Source organism: Thrips palmi, unplaced genomic scaffold, assembly GCF_012932325.1.
Source record: "Thrips palmi isolate BJ-2018 unplaced genomic scaffold, TpBJ-2018v1 HiC_scaffold_8, whole genome shotgun sequence".
Classification (NCBI taxonomy): Eukaryota; Metazoa; Arthropoda; class Insecta; order Thysanoptera; family Thripidae; genus Thrips; species Thrips palmi.
In genome coordinates, this window is record NW_023144635.1 from 10,525,352 (window position 1) to 10,540,961 (window position 15,610).

The following is a 15,610-nucleotide window of genomic DNA, read 5'->3' on the forward strand; positions in this document are numbered from 1 at the left end:
TAAAGAATTTTTAATCACCTGTAGACAGATGGCAATGTTTACTCTGCATCCAAAGCTTGTGGAAACAGCCCGTGGACTGAGACCAAGTGCAGAAAATAATTTTGAAAAGCTGCTGGTTAAGTTTATACGAGGTCTTTCCTCAGCCACTACGACGCAAGTCCTGACACATGCCAAGTTCACCCCTCTTGACTTTAGGGTGGTGACTGCAGTTCCTAGGCCTTTTGTACACAACTCCATAACACCTAAAAAATTATATGTAAATGTAGCTTACAGCACAACCTCCACAAAAATTTTGAAGACGCAGAATTCATGCACATACCATATGAACAGAAGGTGTCTCTCACTCGGTATTGACTTACAGCAGAGAGCCATAAAGCAGGATTTACCTCCACCTCAGAGGGGGGAATTAAAATTGTATGATGTCCTGAGTATATGCTGTAATTTAAATAAACCAAAATAAATAAGAAGACCCTTATATTTCTCCAAGTTCCATTTTTCTAGCAAATTTACAGTACCTGCTTAGGCACCAAAGAGCAAATCCAAGGCCGCAATATGGGTCTAAACACAAGGCTATGTGACGTGAAGGATACAGCTCACATGCTAATTTCATTGAACGACACAGTGATGTGACTGCTGCATGGGACATTTTGATTCCAGCTAACATTCCTGTTGTTGACACACTGAAGTCCAGATAGGCCAGCATTTCAGCTGTTGGAGCTCGGTACATCACAGGCAGTTTTTTCTTTGGCATGTCATCAGTATCCAATGTAATTGGCCATGACTTGATGTCCACAACATTGCTTGCCTCCTAAAAACATAAATTTAATCAGAATTTAAAAATACAGCTGGAGTCAGAAGTCTTAATGGAAATGATACTTCATAATATTCAAGATTCCTTGTTATCACCTTGGATTTCAATAATTTTATGACATTTTGGTTTGAGAGAACCAAAACTGATTTGCTGACATCCACTATCATTCGGACAGTTGGCAGTGTGGTTTGTAGATTTTGTGGGTGAGGAGGACGGATGGTCACTGGTACAGCACCTAAATGGGGAAAAAGAATAAACATAAGAATGATGGGACACAGCCAAATTAAACATAGATGGATTTAGACAAGAATACTGACCAACATAAAGGCATCCATAGAATGCACATATTAAATCTATTCCCGGAGGGAAAATCAAGGCAACATGATCACCAGTGTTGATACGGCCCTTTTCAACTAAAAGAGCACCAATTCTCTCTGCTTTCTTGTGTAATTGAGAGCAAGACAATGTCATGGCCACAGCCCCTTTAGAATTCAACAGAGTGAAAATGACATGCTCTGAGGAACTCTGTGCTCTCCATTTCAGAATTTCACTGATAAATTGATACTGTAAAGAACAAAGATGTAAGATCACTAAGCAACAACACACATGTACAAGGCATCTCTCTTGTGTTTTCTAATAAATTTATTTTACCTTCCTAGCTGAATCAGACTCCTCATCGATGACTCCCATGTCGCGGCCTTGAGCTGAAGCCAGCCTGTTGCCCTGTACAATGTTACCTACCATAACGGAGGCTGGTCCGACGTCTGGAACAGAGTCCGTAGCTAGGAAGCCACATTACAAAAGAGATGCTGTTGTGGCTAGCCAAATATTTAATTTGTATTTCACAAACACCCTTTCACACTTTGAAAGATTCATGTTAACATCAAGAACAGGAGCATATGCAAATAATTGCAATGAATCTAATAATAGCAGAGCCCACTAATTATTGCTCTACTTGATTGCAAATGGACAAATGAAATAGAATAGCAAACAGAAATCATGAGCAAAACTGAAAATGCGCAAAAGGGAATGCATAACTAAATAAACTTTGGCCAGCACACGTAAATTCATAGACAACAAAAATAAATAAACAAAGCACATGCATTATACTAAGAAGATATTGCAGTAATAAAATAAATTGATTTTTATGTTCATGATTAGAAATAACTGAAAAGTAAATATGGCAAGAGCTTTGCTTCAAATGATGGTGCAAAAATTCCTAATGAGATGAAAATGTTTTAGAAGAAATATTACTTAGTTATTTAATTGAAATGTCAAAATGATAAGAAAAAGTAAACACATATCTTCTTAAGTAGTCTGCAATGAATGAACGCAAATGTCAACGTACCAGAATGCACTTCACGAGGCTTTGGAAGATTTGTCACACATGTGTGAGGGCACAGTAGAACATTAGCTGGGTGTAAAGTTCCTTCTAGATATCTTCGCTTTGTTTCTGAAAGGTGGATTCCTCCTAGGGGTGTCTTAGGAAGGTAGTTTGGCGGAACCAGAGCAAGGCAATAGATTCCAACTTGATGAATTGAATCAACAGCCTGTAGAACTCTCGACATCCATTGGAAACTCTGGAACAAAAATGTTTCATTTAGAGCAGACAGCAAGGAGCAATGAAAACAATACTGGTCGTAGTAAATGGCTTACCTCCTCTTCACTACAATCAGGTCTCTGCTCTGCAATGACGCAAATTCTTTCATCTCGTAGCACTCTAATGCTAAAAACAGCAATTCTTCCGCGATAAATGAATTTCATTGGTTCTACAGCCAAGACTGTGGCTATGATATCATCTGCATTGTGTTTTCTTCCCGTGACAGTCATTAATCCATCACGTGATCCACAAACAAAAACAAGTCCACCCTGCAAGTGCAATCACATTTAGATGAAAAACTGCTCATAAAATGCTTGAGAAACATTATTATCTCTTCGTTCTTACCGGGCCAAGGAAGCCAAGCAGACCACTCCGAACATATTCAGCATCACCCAGGGGTGTACCATCAGCTTGGAGAGGTAAAACCTTGAAAGTACTATTAGTGAGACCCTGTAGACCCCAATACTGATTTCCTGTTGCGCCAGAGTTCACACAGATTTCTCCAACTTCATCGGTCTTGCATAAGAAAGAAGTGCCCTCAATTTTCACAACCACAATCACACCTGTAACATGTGACTTCCATTAATTTTTGTTTCTAAACAAGATATGTCATAACAGAAAAATAGGTAAAGACTTAGTAGTCTTCATAATAATAAAGATTACTTACAACCAGGCATAACTTGACCACAGTCTTGCAAGGTCAGTGAAGTGAGAGAGTTCTCTTGATCTACCCGAACAACACCGAAACTTAAACCAGACATGGACAGAACTCCTCGACCAGTTGCATTGACTCCAGCTCTTCCAGGCCTAAAAAGGAACAGCATTGTCATCAGTCTAGATTAAAAATTAAACAGCAGCAAAATGTTTTTGCAGAATGTCTATTACCTGCGCACTGATACAGTCAACACTTCGCTAGAGCTAGCACAAGGACAAATGGCGTCTGGCCTGAGCCCTTTGCTCTGGAAAACACTCAGAAACTGGTCACAAGATGATAGAGACCAAGGGTTAGCTCCATCTGCTACCAGTAATAATCTCAAAGATGTAAGGGAGATATCCTTATGATCTTTGGTGGCAAGTAAGCCCCAGTGCAAGTCCCTGGATTTCACGACCGCAACACTCGCTGCAATCATAGAAGCACATGATGAGTGAGCAGAGTAAATATGGAGATGTATTTAAAAATACAACTTTAGTGGGCACATTAAAAGATAATTGCAAAAACACTTACCTCTGTATTTTGTGATCATCTGCATCCAGCTTGCGGGGTTCACTTTCATCAAGGCGTAAGGAATGAAAATGATGTGCATTCCATTCAGTATGGAGGTCAAGACAGAGTGCCAGAGGCCAACCTCCCTCTTGAAATCCAGTACACAGACCATGTTCTCGCCTTCGGTGTAGTTACAAGCCATCGTCAAAGTACGGCAGTGGGTCATCATGGCGGCCCTTGTCACAGTCACTCCCATTACAGAGCCATCTCTGTCAGTTGAGTACTAGAAAATAAAGAGAACAAAGTGGTTAGCTATGAACTTTCAAAAATTACAGTAAGGTATGCATTTTTTTCTCTCACCTCAATATAAGCAGGTGTGTCATCAGTTAGTCTTGGTGGAGGGAGCCAGTCTTTAGGAGTTTTAGCAAGATGTTCAGTCACAAACCACTGTAGTTTAGGCCATCCCTTGAATGCAACAACATCGCCAGCGGTTGTTTTAGGTAAGCCCTTCAGACAAGCTTCGGAGGTCAGTGCTACCTGAACTCCACAGCTGCCAAGGAGGAAACCAATCTGTTGGGAGCCTGCATCCTGCACAAAGCAAATGAAGTAATTAAAAAACCAAATTAAGCTGAATATTGAGAACAAAACTGAACACAGACATATCATTATTAAAAATAATTTACCCTTCTTGTAATAGGCACTTCAATAGGAACAGGAACCATGCCTGCTTGCAGGCATCCATAGAATGAACACATGAAGTTGATGGGGTCATTGTTAGGGTAAATAAGAGCGACTCTATCGCCAGTTTTCAACACAGTTTCCCCCTTACTGAAGTTGCGGTTTAATAGGGTGTATGCAATTTTCTGTGATCGGCTCAGTAGTTTTCCTGAAACAACGAAATTTCAATCAAAGCCATGTACTGGAAAATAAGCAAAAAATAGATTAGTTCTTAAATATACATACCATAAGTTAAAGTAATGCTAAGTTTTCCATTTGGGTCCAAAACCGTGGCAACAGGAGCCTTGTAGGTGGCAGAGCCGTATCTTTGAATGGCTGCCTCCAGATTTCGAGGTAAACCCGAAGGAACCTGTACAAAATTCATAAGCACACATACACCCAGTTTCTATCTTCTTTCAAAACTCCTGAGGGAAAATTAAAAACTTACCACAAGCTGTTCACCCATGGCCGGGGTCATGGTGCCTCCCTCGGGCTTAGGTGCATTGGGGTCTTTAGGGTTGGCAGCTATCTCCAGTTCAATGTCATCGTCTTCATAAAATTCAGGTAACGGTCTACGCTTGGGTCGCTTCAGCGTGTTGAGAAGCTGCTGTATTTTGGCAGACACCTTCCAGCGGCCGGTGCTGGTGACGGTGCCCATGTTGTCCTCGGACGCCGCGGAGTGCCTCGACTGGCTGAACCTGTGCACCCGGTCGGCACCGGTCATGCGTCTGGAGCCCGCCAAGGAGCCCGCCGTGTTGTGGGTTACGTCGGGGGGCTGCGAGTCTGAAAAACAAAGCACGTTAGGACCAGCCCGAGCCATCAACGTATTTTTGTTGTTGCAAAGACCGAAGCGAAGACACGGAAGACGTACAGGGGTTGAGGTTGTGCATGACGTCGGCCAACTGCGTGATCTCCTGCCGCGACCGCTTGCCCCGGTCCTCGCGCTCCTCCCACACCGTGTGGCCGGGGCCGCCGTTGGCGTTGGAGTTGCCCGTGCCGCGCGACGGCCGGTGCAGCCGCTGCTGCGGCGGCGTCTCGCGCGCCGACCCCGTGCTGCTCGTGTCGGGCGTGATCCTGCTGGCGCGCTCGCGCTCCGGCGTGCTCTGGATGTCGTCGTTGGCCAGGCTGTCGTCGTCCGTGCTCGAGGCTGCACACAACAAACGGGAGTTGCAGCGTCTGCCGCGCCGGCAAAGTTGGCGAGTGCTCAGAAAAATTGGCGAGAAGTGTGACGAACCTGAATCGTGCCTCTCCCGGTCCGGACTCTTGGCCATGACGGACGTCCTCTTGGAGGGCATGGGGAGGGAAGGCTTGGGCCGGTTCTGCATGGCAGCCAGAGCTTGCTGCACGGCCTCTTGTCGCACCTCTGCAAAATGACACAGTGTGTCAGCACGGGCACTACACTTGCACCCATCCGTGGGTCGGAGAAAATGACAATGAGTAAGACAAGCCTCCGCCCTGCTTCGAACGGAGGCGAGAATGCAGTATACTGTACAGTGTAGACTTGTTGACAAAGCAGCTAGAGCCGAAAGCCACACCCCAAAAAAATTCAAAACATGCGTTTCAAAAAGTCATGCAACATGCAAGTGGTGTATCAAATAAAGTAAACGAATAAATGACATGCAGTCCACCATGCTCAAATCATTTTTATTCCGTGTCTGAACCAGTCCAGTATAGGGGAATCGCGAAGAGAAGACTTTTTTCTTTGTTTTCAGTGTACCGGCGGCGCGCCAGTGTGCTGGCCGTCGGCTGGCCGTCGGCTGGCCGTCGCTACTCACCGGAGTGGTACCGACTCTCGTTGCGAGTGAGGCGGCGGTTGCCCCTTCGCCGCGCCCTGGCCCCGGGACTCGAGGGGCACGCCATGGACATGGCCGCCAAGGCCGCCGCGCCGGGCACCGCGCCGCCCAACCCCGAGGGCAGCCCGGTCTGCCCCGTCGGCCCCGCCGGCCCCGCGCCTGGGCCGAGGCCTGGGCCCCCTTGCGAGCATTGCGCGCCCGTCCCTGTAGGCATCATGGTGGGCAAAGCCTTGGTCACATGCAAGCACACACACGCACGCAGTGCCGCGCACACAGACATGCACTACAGGAGCACCCTGGCGACGGCGGCCCGGTTCGGTCGGTTAGCTGCTGCAGGCGGTGGGTGACATTACAAATGGGTTGGTGATTACACACTGTTGTCAAAGTATTAATCAACAATCACACCCCCGCTACGCGGTGTAAACTCATAGCTAGTGTGAAAAAAATTAATCAGGGGTGCGACACTAGGGCATGTTACTCATGGCAAATGACATGCAAAGAGTCCAAAAACGGCCACAACTACACACACAAAAAAGTCCATACATCAAACAACAAAAACAAGCGTGAATGCGGCGCAGCAGAAAACAAAAACACAAATTGAAATGAAGAAGGGTGAGAAACCACAGCAGCAACAAAAACAGCGACGACGACGACAACAACAACAAGGAAGTAGCATCGGCATGCGCTTTAGTCATGGCAGGCGGCAACTCTACGACTGGAGTCCCAGAACTGTTCCAGGACTCGACTCTACAACAGGGCGGAGAAGGAGGACACCCAAACACACGCACACACTCACACGCATTCGCACACACACACAGTTGCCACTCTCTACGGGCCGGTCCAACGTCCGACAACGACCTGCGCCACCCCGATCCAGCCTCCGCCGCGCCACGCCGCTAGCCGCGCCGCTTGCGTCGCGTGCTGCGTGGCGTGGGCGGTATTGCGGTGTATCGAGGTATCGGCATGGCCAGGCGCCACCATTTCCCCGGGACAACGTGGCTCAGGTTCCCCTCTGGGGAATTCCCTCCAAGCACGGCGCAGCACGGCACATCGCGCGGCCGCACAGTGGGCCAGAAGATCAGGTGGAAGCGGCCGAAATCCCGGACGCGCGATTTGAGCTCAAGCGTCGCTAAATGGGACTCGAACCGAGCGTGTGACCCCACCAATGGATTGTTTCCCAACGAGGAATCCGTTGGTGGGGTCACACGCTCGGTTCGAGTCTTGTTCAGCGACCCTGGAGCTCACAAAGCGCACAGAGTTTCGGCCGCCGGCGCCGGTCTTCTGGCCCACTGCAGGTCGAGCCGCCCCTGGAGGACCCCATATGGAGACCAGCGCGGCGCGTCCCCGCGGTTCTGCCGCCTCATTCCGAAAGACCTTTCCGTCGCTCTGTCTCTCTCGCACTCCTTCGGGACGCCCCAGGAGTGCGAGAGAGACAGAGCGACCAAACGACCCCTTGGAATGAGCCAGCTGGTGGCGGTCGGTCGGTCGGTGGGTGCGTCGGAGGGCCGACGACGCGGTCCTCGGTGTACCTGAGTGGTATCTCTTCTCGTTGTGCGTGACGCGGCGCTGCGTGCGGCGGGCCCGCGACTGCTCCTGGTCCCTGCTGCCGCCGCCGCCCCCGCGCGACGACTCCCGGCCGTGGCCCTGCACCCCACCAGGCCCCTGGGAGGACGTGGGCGCGGGCGCCGGGGGCCTGCCGCCTGCTGCAAGCCAGAGGGAGTGAGAGCAGGCCATGGGGCAGGCCATGGGGCAGGCCATGGGGCAGGCCATGGGGCAGGCCGACGAGGACAACCCCACACAAAAGTCCACCAGCGTCGTGCGCGACACAACACGCGGGCAACACAACAAGGCAGGGCACACACACACACACGCACGCACACACGCGCCGCGGGGTTAGTCCTGGCGACGACACAGCAGGCGAAGCGCCCCGCGTGCTCCAAACAGGTGGAACACGGTGGAACCAGCCGAGGCGGCGGTGGTGTGGGTGGGTGGGTGATAAGAGTTTTGGATGCAACAACACAAAACGTGAGACAAGTCCGATACACTGTGAGAAAAGACCGCAGAAGTAAGCTTGACAAGGGACACTTGGCGCGGGGACACTCGATAACGGCAGTCAAGGCAATGATTAATGTTATTATGTGCAGAACAACGCCGGGGGTAGCTCGTCCGCGTCGCGGGAGCAGTCTCGGATCTAAATGAGACACGGAAAAGGACTCGGGGACCTTTCTCACAGTGTACCGGTGCCGGCGAGGAGCGCGCTGTTGGAAGAAATGACGTCATTGTTACTGTGCAAAGCCGAGCCAACTCACCAGCAGACTGCTTGGCGACATAGGGCCCCAGGAGCTTGCTGCGCTTCTTCTCGTAGCCCTTCTGCGTGATGTCACCTGAAACACAGGGCAAAGAACGGTCAGTGACGTCATTGTCGAGGTGCCAGACTGATTCCGAGAGTCGTTTTCGTCCCTCTCTGTCGCACTCGTGGAGCGTCCCCTTATAGGTGCGAGAGAAACAGAGCGACGAAAACGACTCTTTGGCCGATCCTCGGCCAGCCGCCCTGCTGGCATCAACCTCACAAGGGCCGCGCGCGAGGGCCTCTTCAACAACCCCCTCCCCTTTTCCAATGTCCCCACACCCGCGGCGAATATTCATGGGCAGTCGGCCCTTCTGGCCCTTCTGTGCCCGCTCTCCATCATGAGGTGTGACGAGTAAAAAAGGGGCAAAAAAACAAACAAACACGGTCAAACAGAGCCTGACCCCGTACGCCGCGCCCCGTACCGGCCATCTCCAGAGAGCGGTCATGCCGAAACGCCCTCTGAAGAGAAATGCCCAAAATGAAGCTTTGCAAACGAAAAAACCGGGTGGGCGGCAAAAAAGTGGAGAAGCCTGTCGAAAAAGCGAAGTAAAATGAAAAAGGACGCGCGCCTCGCGCTCTCTCTCCCTCCAGAGCCGCTTCCTCCCTTTGTTGACACGGGCACCGTGTAGGGAAATGCCCCCAACCCCTCGCAGCGGCGCAGAGCGGCGCAGAGCCATCGGGGCACGACGTCAAGTTAGCTCCGGCTAAATCTGGACCGTCAGCGCGCTGTGCCGCTGTGCCCGGCAGGCAGGCTACTGGAGCATTGATAAAATGTTGATAAAGTTGAGCAGCGACCGTCACGTCTAAACGGGGCGCAGTCCGCCAGTCACTGGGGGAGTCACCAGGGGGAGGGAGAGCAGCAGGGGAGGGGGGGGGGGAGCAGCAAGGGAAGGGGAGAGAGGCGTGGGTGGAGCGTCTCAAGCGTCAACTCGAAAAGCAATTTTTATTTTTTAAATTCAATTTTTAAGTTGAATATGCCTTGGGATGCCTTCCGCTGGATTGTTGTGGCAAACTTGAGAAATTTCCAAACTGTCCAGAATCCACATTTCTTTTCTGATACTTTAGGTACTTTTGCGAAAATAATTTTCTTCAATTATTTTCCATATATTTTGGAACTCTTTTTCCGTATCAAATTAGAAGGTGTCGCAAAGCCCCGCAGAGAAACGTCGAGTCCCACTTTCTTGGCGATAGATACCCAGAGGCTGGGGGGACGCCCGAGGGGGTTGCAACTGCATCTGCATGGCAGCAGTGCATCGGCGGCATCCAGCCACGCATTCAGCCGCTGAAGGCTGAATGGCGAAGGTCGCCCGGAGGCTTGCCCGGAGGCTCCAGGGGCTCCAGCAGCGGGACGTGACTCGGCGTGACAGGCTGGAGTGGCGTGCCGTGTTCGCGCCGCACTGTCACTTAGTGATGCCGCGCCACGGCACGCCACGGCGCTGGCTCGCCCGGCCAGCTCGCCCCGGCTCAGCCGTGGCTCAGCCAGTACACCGTCCGGACGACGGGACGGGGGCAAGGCGGGGGGAAGGCAGCGAGCGAGCCGAGTCCGGTTCAATATTTCAGCGAGCCCTTGACGCCCGGCCGGCAGCCCGGCAGGAAGCGGAACGGCAAGTGGAGCCGGCACGTGCGCGCCCGGCCAGGCCCGGCCTGTCCAGTCCGGCCCGCACTCTAAATGTTCTACAGTGAAGATTCTCCATATTATGGTGAAAGTGTTCCATATTATGGTGGTGCAGCTGACTTCGTAACATACCATTGAGAATTCACTGTACCTTATAGATATTTTAACGAATTTCGTTGGTATTATGGAGAAAATCTCCACCATAATATGTTGGTGCAGCCTTTCACCGTAAGACATTTACTGTGCGTCAGAGCGCGCCAAAACTTGTGAATTAAACAGGAAGGACGTTGCGGCCGCGGCCGGCCAGCATCCTTCTCAGCGGTGGAGGCGGCCAAAACTCTAGACGCGTTTTGAGCTCCAGAGTCGCTAAGCAGGACCCGAACCGAACGTGTGATCCCACCAATGGACTGCTCTCCGAACGAGGAATCCAATGGTGGGGTCACACGCTCGGTTCGAGTCCTGCTTAGCGACTCTGGAGCTCAAAACGCGTCTAGAGTTTCGACCGCTGGCGCCGGTCTCCTGGCCCACTGTGCGGCGCCGCGGCACCGTTTTGTTCCGCGTGATCTCACAGCGCAGCGCCGCGACACTCCAACGTGAAAGTGAATCAGTGTCGTGACACGCCCACGGGGCGGCCTTGGCGTGGCGTGGCGCGGCGTTGCACAATGCCTCGCCGCACGCCATCAAATCATCGCCGAACGCCGATCGGGACCGCGCGGCCACGCTGCGCGCTCCCATCCAGCAGCACGGCATGGTGCAGGCCCGGAGTCTCCGGCCGCAGGGGTCGGACCTCCCTCTCCCTCGCACGCACGCGTCTCATGACGCCGCCTCTCGCCAGCCGGGCCGATCCATCTGGCCCGCGGGCCGTGTCTCTGAGACTCCCGGTGTAGGGTTTCAGCGCCGAACTCCGCGGCAAGCCATGGCAAGCCACGCCCCCGTCATTCAAACAAAACGGCGGGAGAAGAAAGGGAAGTGGAACGCGACCGGCCTGGATTTTACCATTTTAGCCCCAATTCCAACCAATTCCAATTTTGAGCTGATGAATGCCGCCACGGCTGCCTGCCCGGGCCATTAGACCGAGGGGGCGGGGCGGGGCGGGGCGCGGCCACGTGGAGCCGCGGCCTGGAAAGTGGATTTCGATTATTTATGGACAAAGGCTGCTCGCTCCGCGGTCGGGCTGCACGGCGCTGCGCTGCGCCAGGCCGCTGCGCCCCCCGCGGACCTCACGGCGTCAAGGAGCTCGGCGCCGACCGCCCCGACGAGCAAGGCGGCAAGGCGGCAAGGCGGCGCCCGGACCGCAGCGACACCCACTACGACGCCGTCCCCGGCACGGCGTGGCCACGGCGTGGGCGTCCGCCTCGTCCGCGGCACCATCAAACGACGCGCTCGCGGCAGACGCGCGGACGCCACGACGGCCTACATGTCCTCAGCCCGATTGTGAATCTCCTGCCGTCGAGGCAACGGCGGGCAAGTCACTGCACAGTGCGCCAGAGGACCGGCGAAGGCGGTCAAAGTCCCGGACGTTGTTTTGAGCTCGGGAGTCGTCGAGTGGGACTCGAACCGAACGTGTGACCCCGCCGATGGATTGCTCTGCGAACGAGGAATCCATTGGTGGGGGTCATACGTCCGGTTCGAGTCCGGTTTAGCGACTCTGGAGCTCAAAACGCGCCGATCTTCTGGCACTTCGGTGCAGCGGAGCGCCTGCAGCGTAGGCCGGCCCGCCACACCGCGCTGCGCGGCACGCCTGCCTACCCTCGAGTCGGCGGGCGTTTTGCGCTAGGCTGGGCCACGCTGGGCCACGCTGGGCTGGGGGCTCCGGGTACGACGAACGGCAGCGCAGTGCAGCACGGCCACCCCGACGAACTGCAGCGCGGCAGGGCGGCGCGACCACCATCCGAGTCAGTCCGACAGGACAGGGCGACGCGTCACCGGGCACCACGCCCAGCACCATCATGACGCCGTGCCGCGGCGAACCGCCTGCCGCCGCGCGCAGCCCACGCGCGCATTGCCCTCCGCGACCCTGCCCTGTGCACTCGCACTCACACACACTCTCACACACAGGCCGCAGTCGAGCCAGTCGAGTCCTGTCTTGGCACCAGACTCGCAAAAAAAGCTCGCGTCGCGCTGATGGCCAAACCGGACCGTGCCTTGTACGGGCCTCGGCGAGGGCCTCGGCCGCCCTGTCCGCTCCACTGCTTGGCTCTTGGCGTCGCGCTTCGCCTCGCGGCCCAATCGCCGCCCATAAACAATTGCATGCACTCGGCGTCCGCGTGCTGCGCACGGTGGGCCAGAAGACCGGCGCCGCCGGACAAAACTCCAGTCGCGTTTTGAGCTCCAGAGTCGCTGAACAGGACTCGAATCGAGCGTGTGACCCACCAATGGATTCCACGTTCGGAGAGCAATCCATAGGTGGGGTCACACGTTCGGTTCGAGCCCCATTTAGCGACTCTGGAGCTCGAAACGCGTCCGGGGTTTTGACCGCCTCCACCGGTCTTCTGGCCCACTGTACTGCGTGCGCCGCGGCCTGCGCCACCTGCACTGCCTGCGCTGCGGTTGCCAACTCCGATGGGTTCGTCCTCGCCAGCGTGAAAGCCATGCGGCGCGGGGTGGCCGCACTACCCACAGCTCAGCATAGACGGACGGGGAGAGTTTGCATCCCGCCCTGACCATGTCCGTCCAGCTTCACAACACCCCCCCCCCCCCCCCCCCCCGCCCGCCGGCCGCCGCCCGTCCGCCCCGCGTCGACCGACCCAATCCGTAAGTGCACTCTAAAAGCCCCGGCCGGCGTCTACCTCCACCTGCATGCACAGCCACAGCCCCAAAGCAGGGGCTGAAGCGGGCCGAAGCGAGCCACCCCCAAAGGGGGGGCCACGGGGGCCGCCGGCCGACTTGGTATGAATGAGAACCAGGCCAGGCGGGGCCGCGCGGGGCCGGCCAGGGCGCAGGGCGGGCCAAGAGCTCTCCACTCCGGACGGCTTGCTCTCATCCGGCTTTAGACCGTCGTCATAGAGCACACGGCTCCGCGGCTCCGCGGCTCCGACCGCGCCGCCACTAAGCCGTCCTGTCTTGTCCGTGTTCCCTCGCGAGCAACTACTCACTACCTTGACATTCCTTCCGCGACTGAGTGTGAGTGAGTGTGTACCCACCGTACCCACGTCACAGCGGGAGCCTTGTTTGCTTGGCAGGCTTCTATTTGTCATCCAGGCGCCATTGCACAGTGCGGCCGCAGCCGCACCGCCGAGCCGCTACATCTACATCGAGCGCTACATGCGATCGATTTCAGTTTCGCCGAGTCCAGTCGCCGCAACATGTCCCAACATTTTACTCCTCGGATCCGCCGTGCTCGGCAGGCAGGCCGACGACTCGACCACGCCGTCGACGGCCGGGCGCGGGGAGTGGTGCGGCGACAGGACCGTTCCGGACGGAGCGCTGTCTCCGTCGCACTCACCGCGTCCCAGTGGCGCGCGAGAGAGACAGAGCGACGAGAGCACGGCTCGGAGCGAGCCGGCAGCAGGCCACCGCCGCGGGCCGCGAGCTGCCCAACTATTTCTGGCCAGTGTGCGACGCATCGCTTCGCCTCGCCTCGCGCCGTCCGCGCCACCTCAGGGAATCCGCAAAGCCCGAGGCAGGGGTGGCAACGGCCTAGGCGGCGCGTGAAACGATGCTCCCCGCTCGGGCCGGCGAGCAACGCGCGGCCGACCACTGTGCACGGTGTCACTAAAATCAACATAACCACATCAAAACTTCATCAAATTGAAAAACCCAGGTCATTTTCAGCATCTACACAAAATTTCCTATTTGTATGTAGTCATGGTTTACAGTTTTAGACCCGTTCAAAATGTTAAATCTCGATTTATAATCAAATTTACCGGCAATTTTAGCCAATTCAATATTTTGCAACGACGAAAAAAGTTATTTCCGTTCGTTTTAGGTCCATACATGCAGCGAGCCGATTGTTGGCCTCCACTTTCCCTATTGCGTAAGCATACTGGAATGTCGATACGACATCTGTGACGGTCACGGTGGCCCATAATGTAATTTGCAAAATTAGACCAAAAGCAGTTAGACTGACTTTGGGAATATTTTTCGTAGCTCTTTCGCACTTGTTTATCGTTCTGCAATAGCCTATACCACGCAGAATTTAATTCTCTATCGCCCTGTGGTAACGGTTTTTCAAACGGACGTTTCAGTTTTCACATTTCGAATTAGTTTTAAAACACTGCAAACTAACCCTAAAAGTACACGTATTTGGTAAAGCTTCACTTGAATAAACTAGGTGTCGTATCGCAAATCTGACTTCACCACGTTGTAGAGCGGACAATTCTACATGCCCCCGTCAAGTTTCATCACAATCGGTTGATTGGTTTGAATGCTTCAAAGATATTTCAAAAGGCAGACGACGCTTGGGCTTGGCGACGAGTCGGGTCACGCAGCCGAAGTATGAGAAATCGCTGCGGCGGTTATGTCGTCATAGTTGCCGAAAATTGAATGCTATCATCAAACTAATCAACCGATTGTGATGAAACTTGACGGGGGCATGTAGAATTGTCCGCTCTACAACGTGGTGAAGTCAGATTTGCGATACGACACCTAGTTTATTCAAGTGAAGCTTTACCAAATACGTGTACTTTTAGGGTTAGTTTGCAGTGTTTTAAAACTAATTCGAAATGTGAAAACTGAAACGTCCGTTTGAAAAACCGTTACCACAGGGCGATAGAGAATTAAATTCTGCGTGGTATAGGCTATTGCAGAACGATAAACAAGTGCGAAAGAGCTACGAAAAATATTCCCAAAGTCAGTCTAACTGCTTTTGGTCTAATTTTGCAAATTACATTATGGGCCACCGTGACCGTCACAGATGTCGTATCGGCATTCCAGTATGCTTACGCAATAGGGGAAGTGGAGGCCAACAATCGGCTCGCTGCATGTATGGACCTAAAACGAACGGAAATAACTTTTTTCGTCGTTGCAAAATATTGAATTGGCTAAAATTGCCGGTAAATTTGATTATAAATCGAGATTTAACATTTTGAACGGGTCTAAAACTGTAAACCATGACTACATACAAATGGGAAATTTTGTGTAGATGCTGAAAATGACCTGGGTTTTTCAATTTGATGAAGTTTTGATGAAGTTATGTTGATTTTAGTGACACCGTGCACAGCGGTCGGCCGCTCGTCGCTCGCCGGCCCGAGCGGGGAGCATCGTTTCACGCGCCGCCTAGGCCGTTGCCACCCCCTGCCCGAGGCAAAGCCGCCTAGCGCGCCTAGCCGGACCGGTGTGGCGGAGGCTGGCGGCGGCCTCCCACCGTGCCAAGGGTCTCACCAAGGGCCGCACCAAGGGCTCCACCAAGGGCCCCAGAAAGGGCCGCACCAAGGGCTTCACCAAGGACCCCACCAAGGACATCACCAAGGGCTCCACCAAGGGCCCCACCAAGGGCTTCACCAAGGACCCCACCAAGGACCACACCAAGGACCACACCAAGGACCCCAGAAAGGGCCGCACCAAGGGCTTCACCGAGGG

The 15,610-nt window shown here is 53.7% G+C and overlaps 1 protein-coding gene across 3 annotated transcripts in view; it reads right to left on the reverse strand.

Annotated features, from left to right (window-relative positions):
• LOC117653574 (disco-interacting protein 2) overlaps window positions 1-15,610 on the reverse strand; it is a 93,215-nt gene that overhangs the window by 5,584 nt on the left and 72,021 nt on the right. For all 3 annotated transcript variants that reach the window (XM_034399359.1, XM_034399361.1, XM_034399360.1), the window contains exons 2-20: window positions 8,435-8,509; window positions 5,567-5,695; window positions 5,204-5,479; window positions 4,781-5,115; window positions 4,579-4,702; window positions 4,299-4,501; window positions 3,976-4,203; window positions 3,637-3,898; window positions 3,297-3,531; window positions 3,079-3,218; window positions 2,757-2,974; window positions 2,468-2,680; window positions 2,160-2,391; window positions 1,463-1,575; window positions 1,129-1,375; window positions 907-1,046; window positions 516-808; window positions 320-435; window positions 19-242 (exon numbers count right to left, since the gene is read on the reverse strand). In XM_034399359.1, the coding sequence (XP_034255250.1) occupies window positions 19-242; window positions 320-435; window positions 516-808; window positions 907-1,046; window positions 1,129-1,375; window positions 1,463-1,575; window positions 2,160-2,391; window positions 2,468-2,680; window positions 2,757-2,974; window positions 3,079-3,218; window positions 3,297-3,531; window positions 3,637-3,898; window positions 3,976-4,203; window positions 4,299-4,501; window positions 4,579-4,702; window positions 4,781-5,115; window positions 5,204-5,479; window positions 5,567-5,695; window positions 8,435-8,509 (3,803 nt within the window). The remainder of the gene's footprint in view (window positions 1-18; window positions 243-319; window positions 436-515; window positions 809-906; window positions 1,047-1,128; window positions 1,376-1,462; window positions 1,576-2,159; window positions 2,392-2,467; window positions 2,681-2,756; window positions 2,975-3,078; window positions 3,219-3,296; window positions 3,532-3,636; window positions 3,899-3,975; window positions 4,204-4,298; window positions 4,502-4,578; window positions 4,703-4,780; window positions 5,116-5,203; window positions 5,480-5,566; window positions 5,696-8,434; window positions 8,510-15,610) is intronic.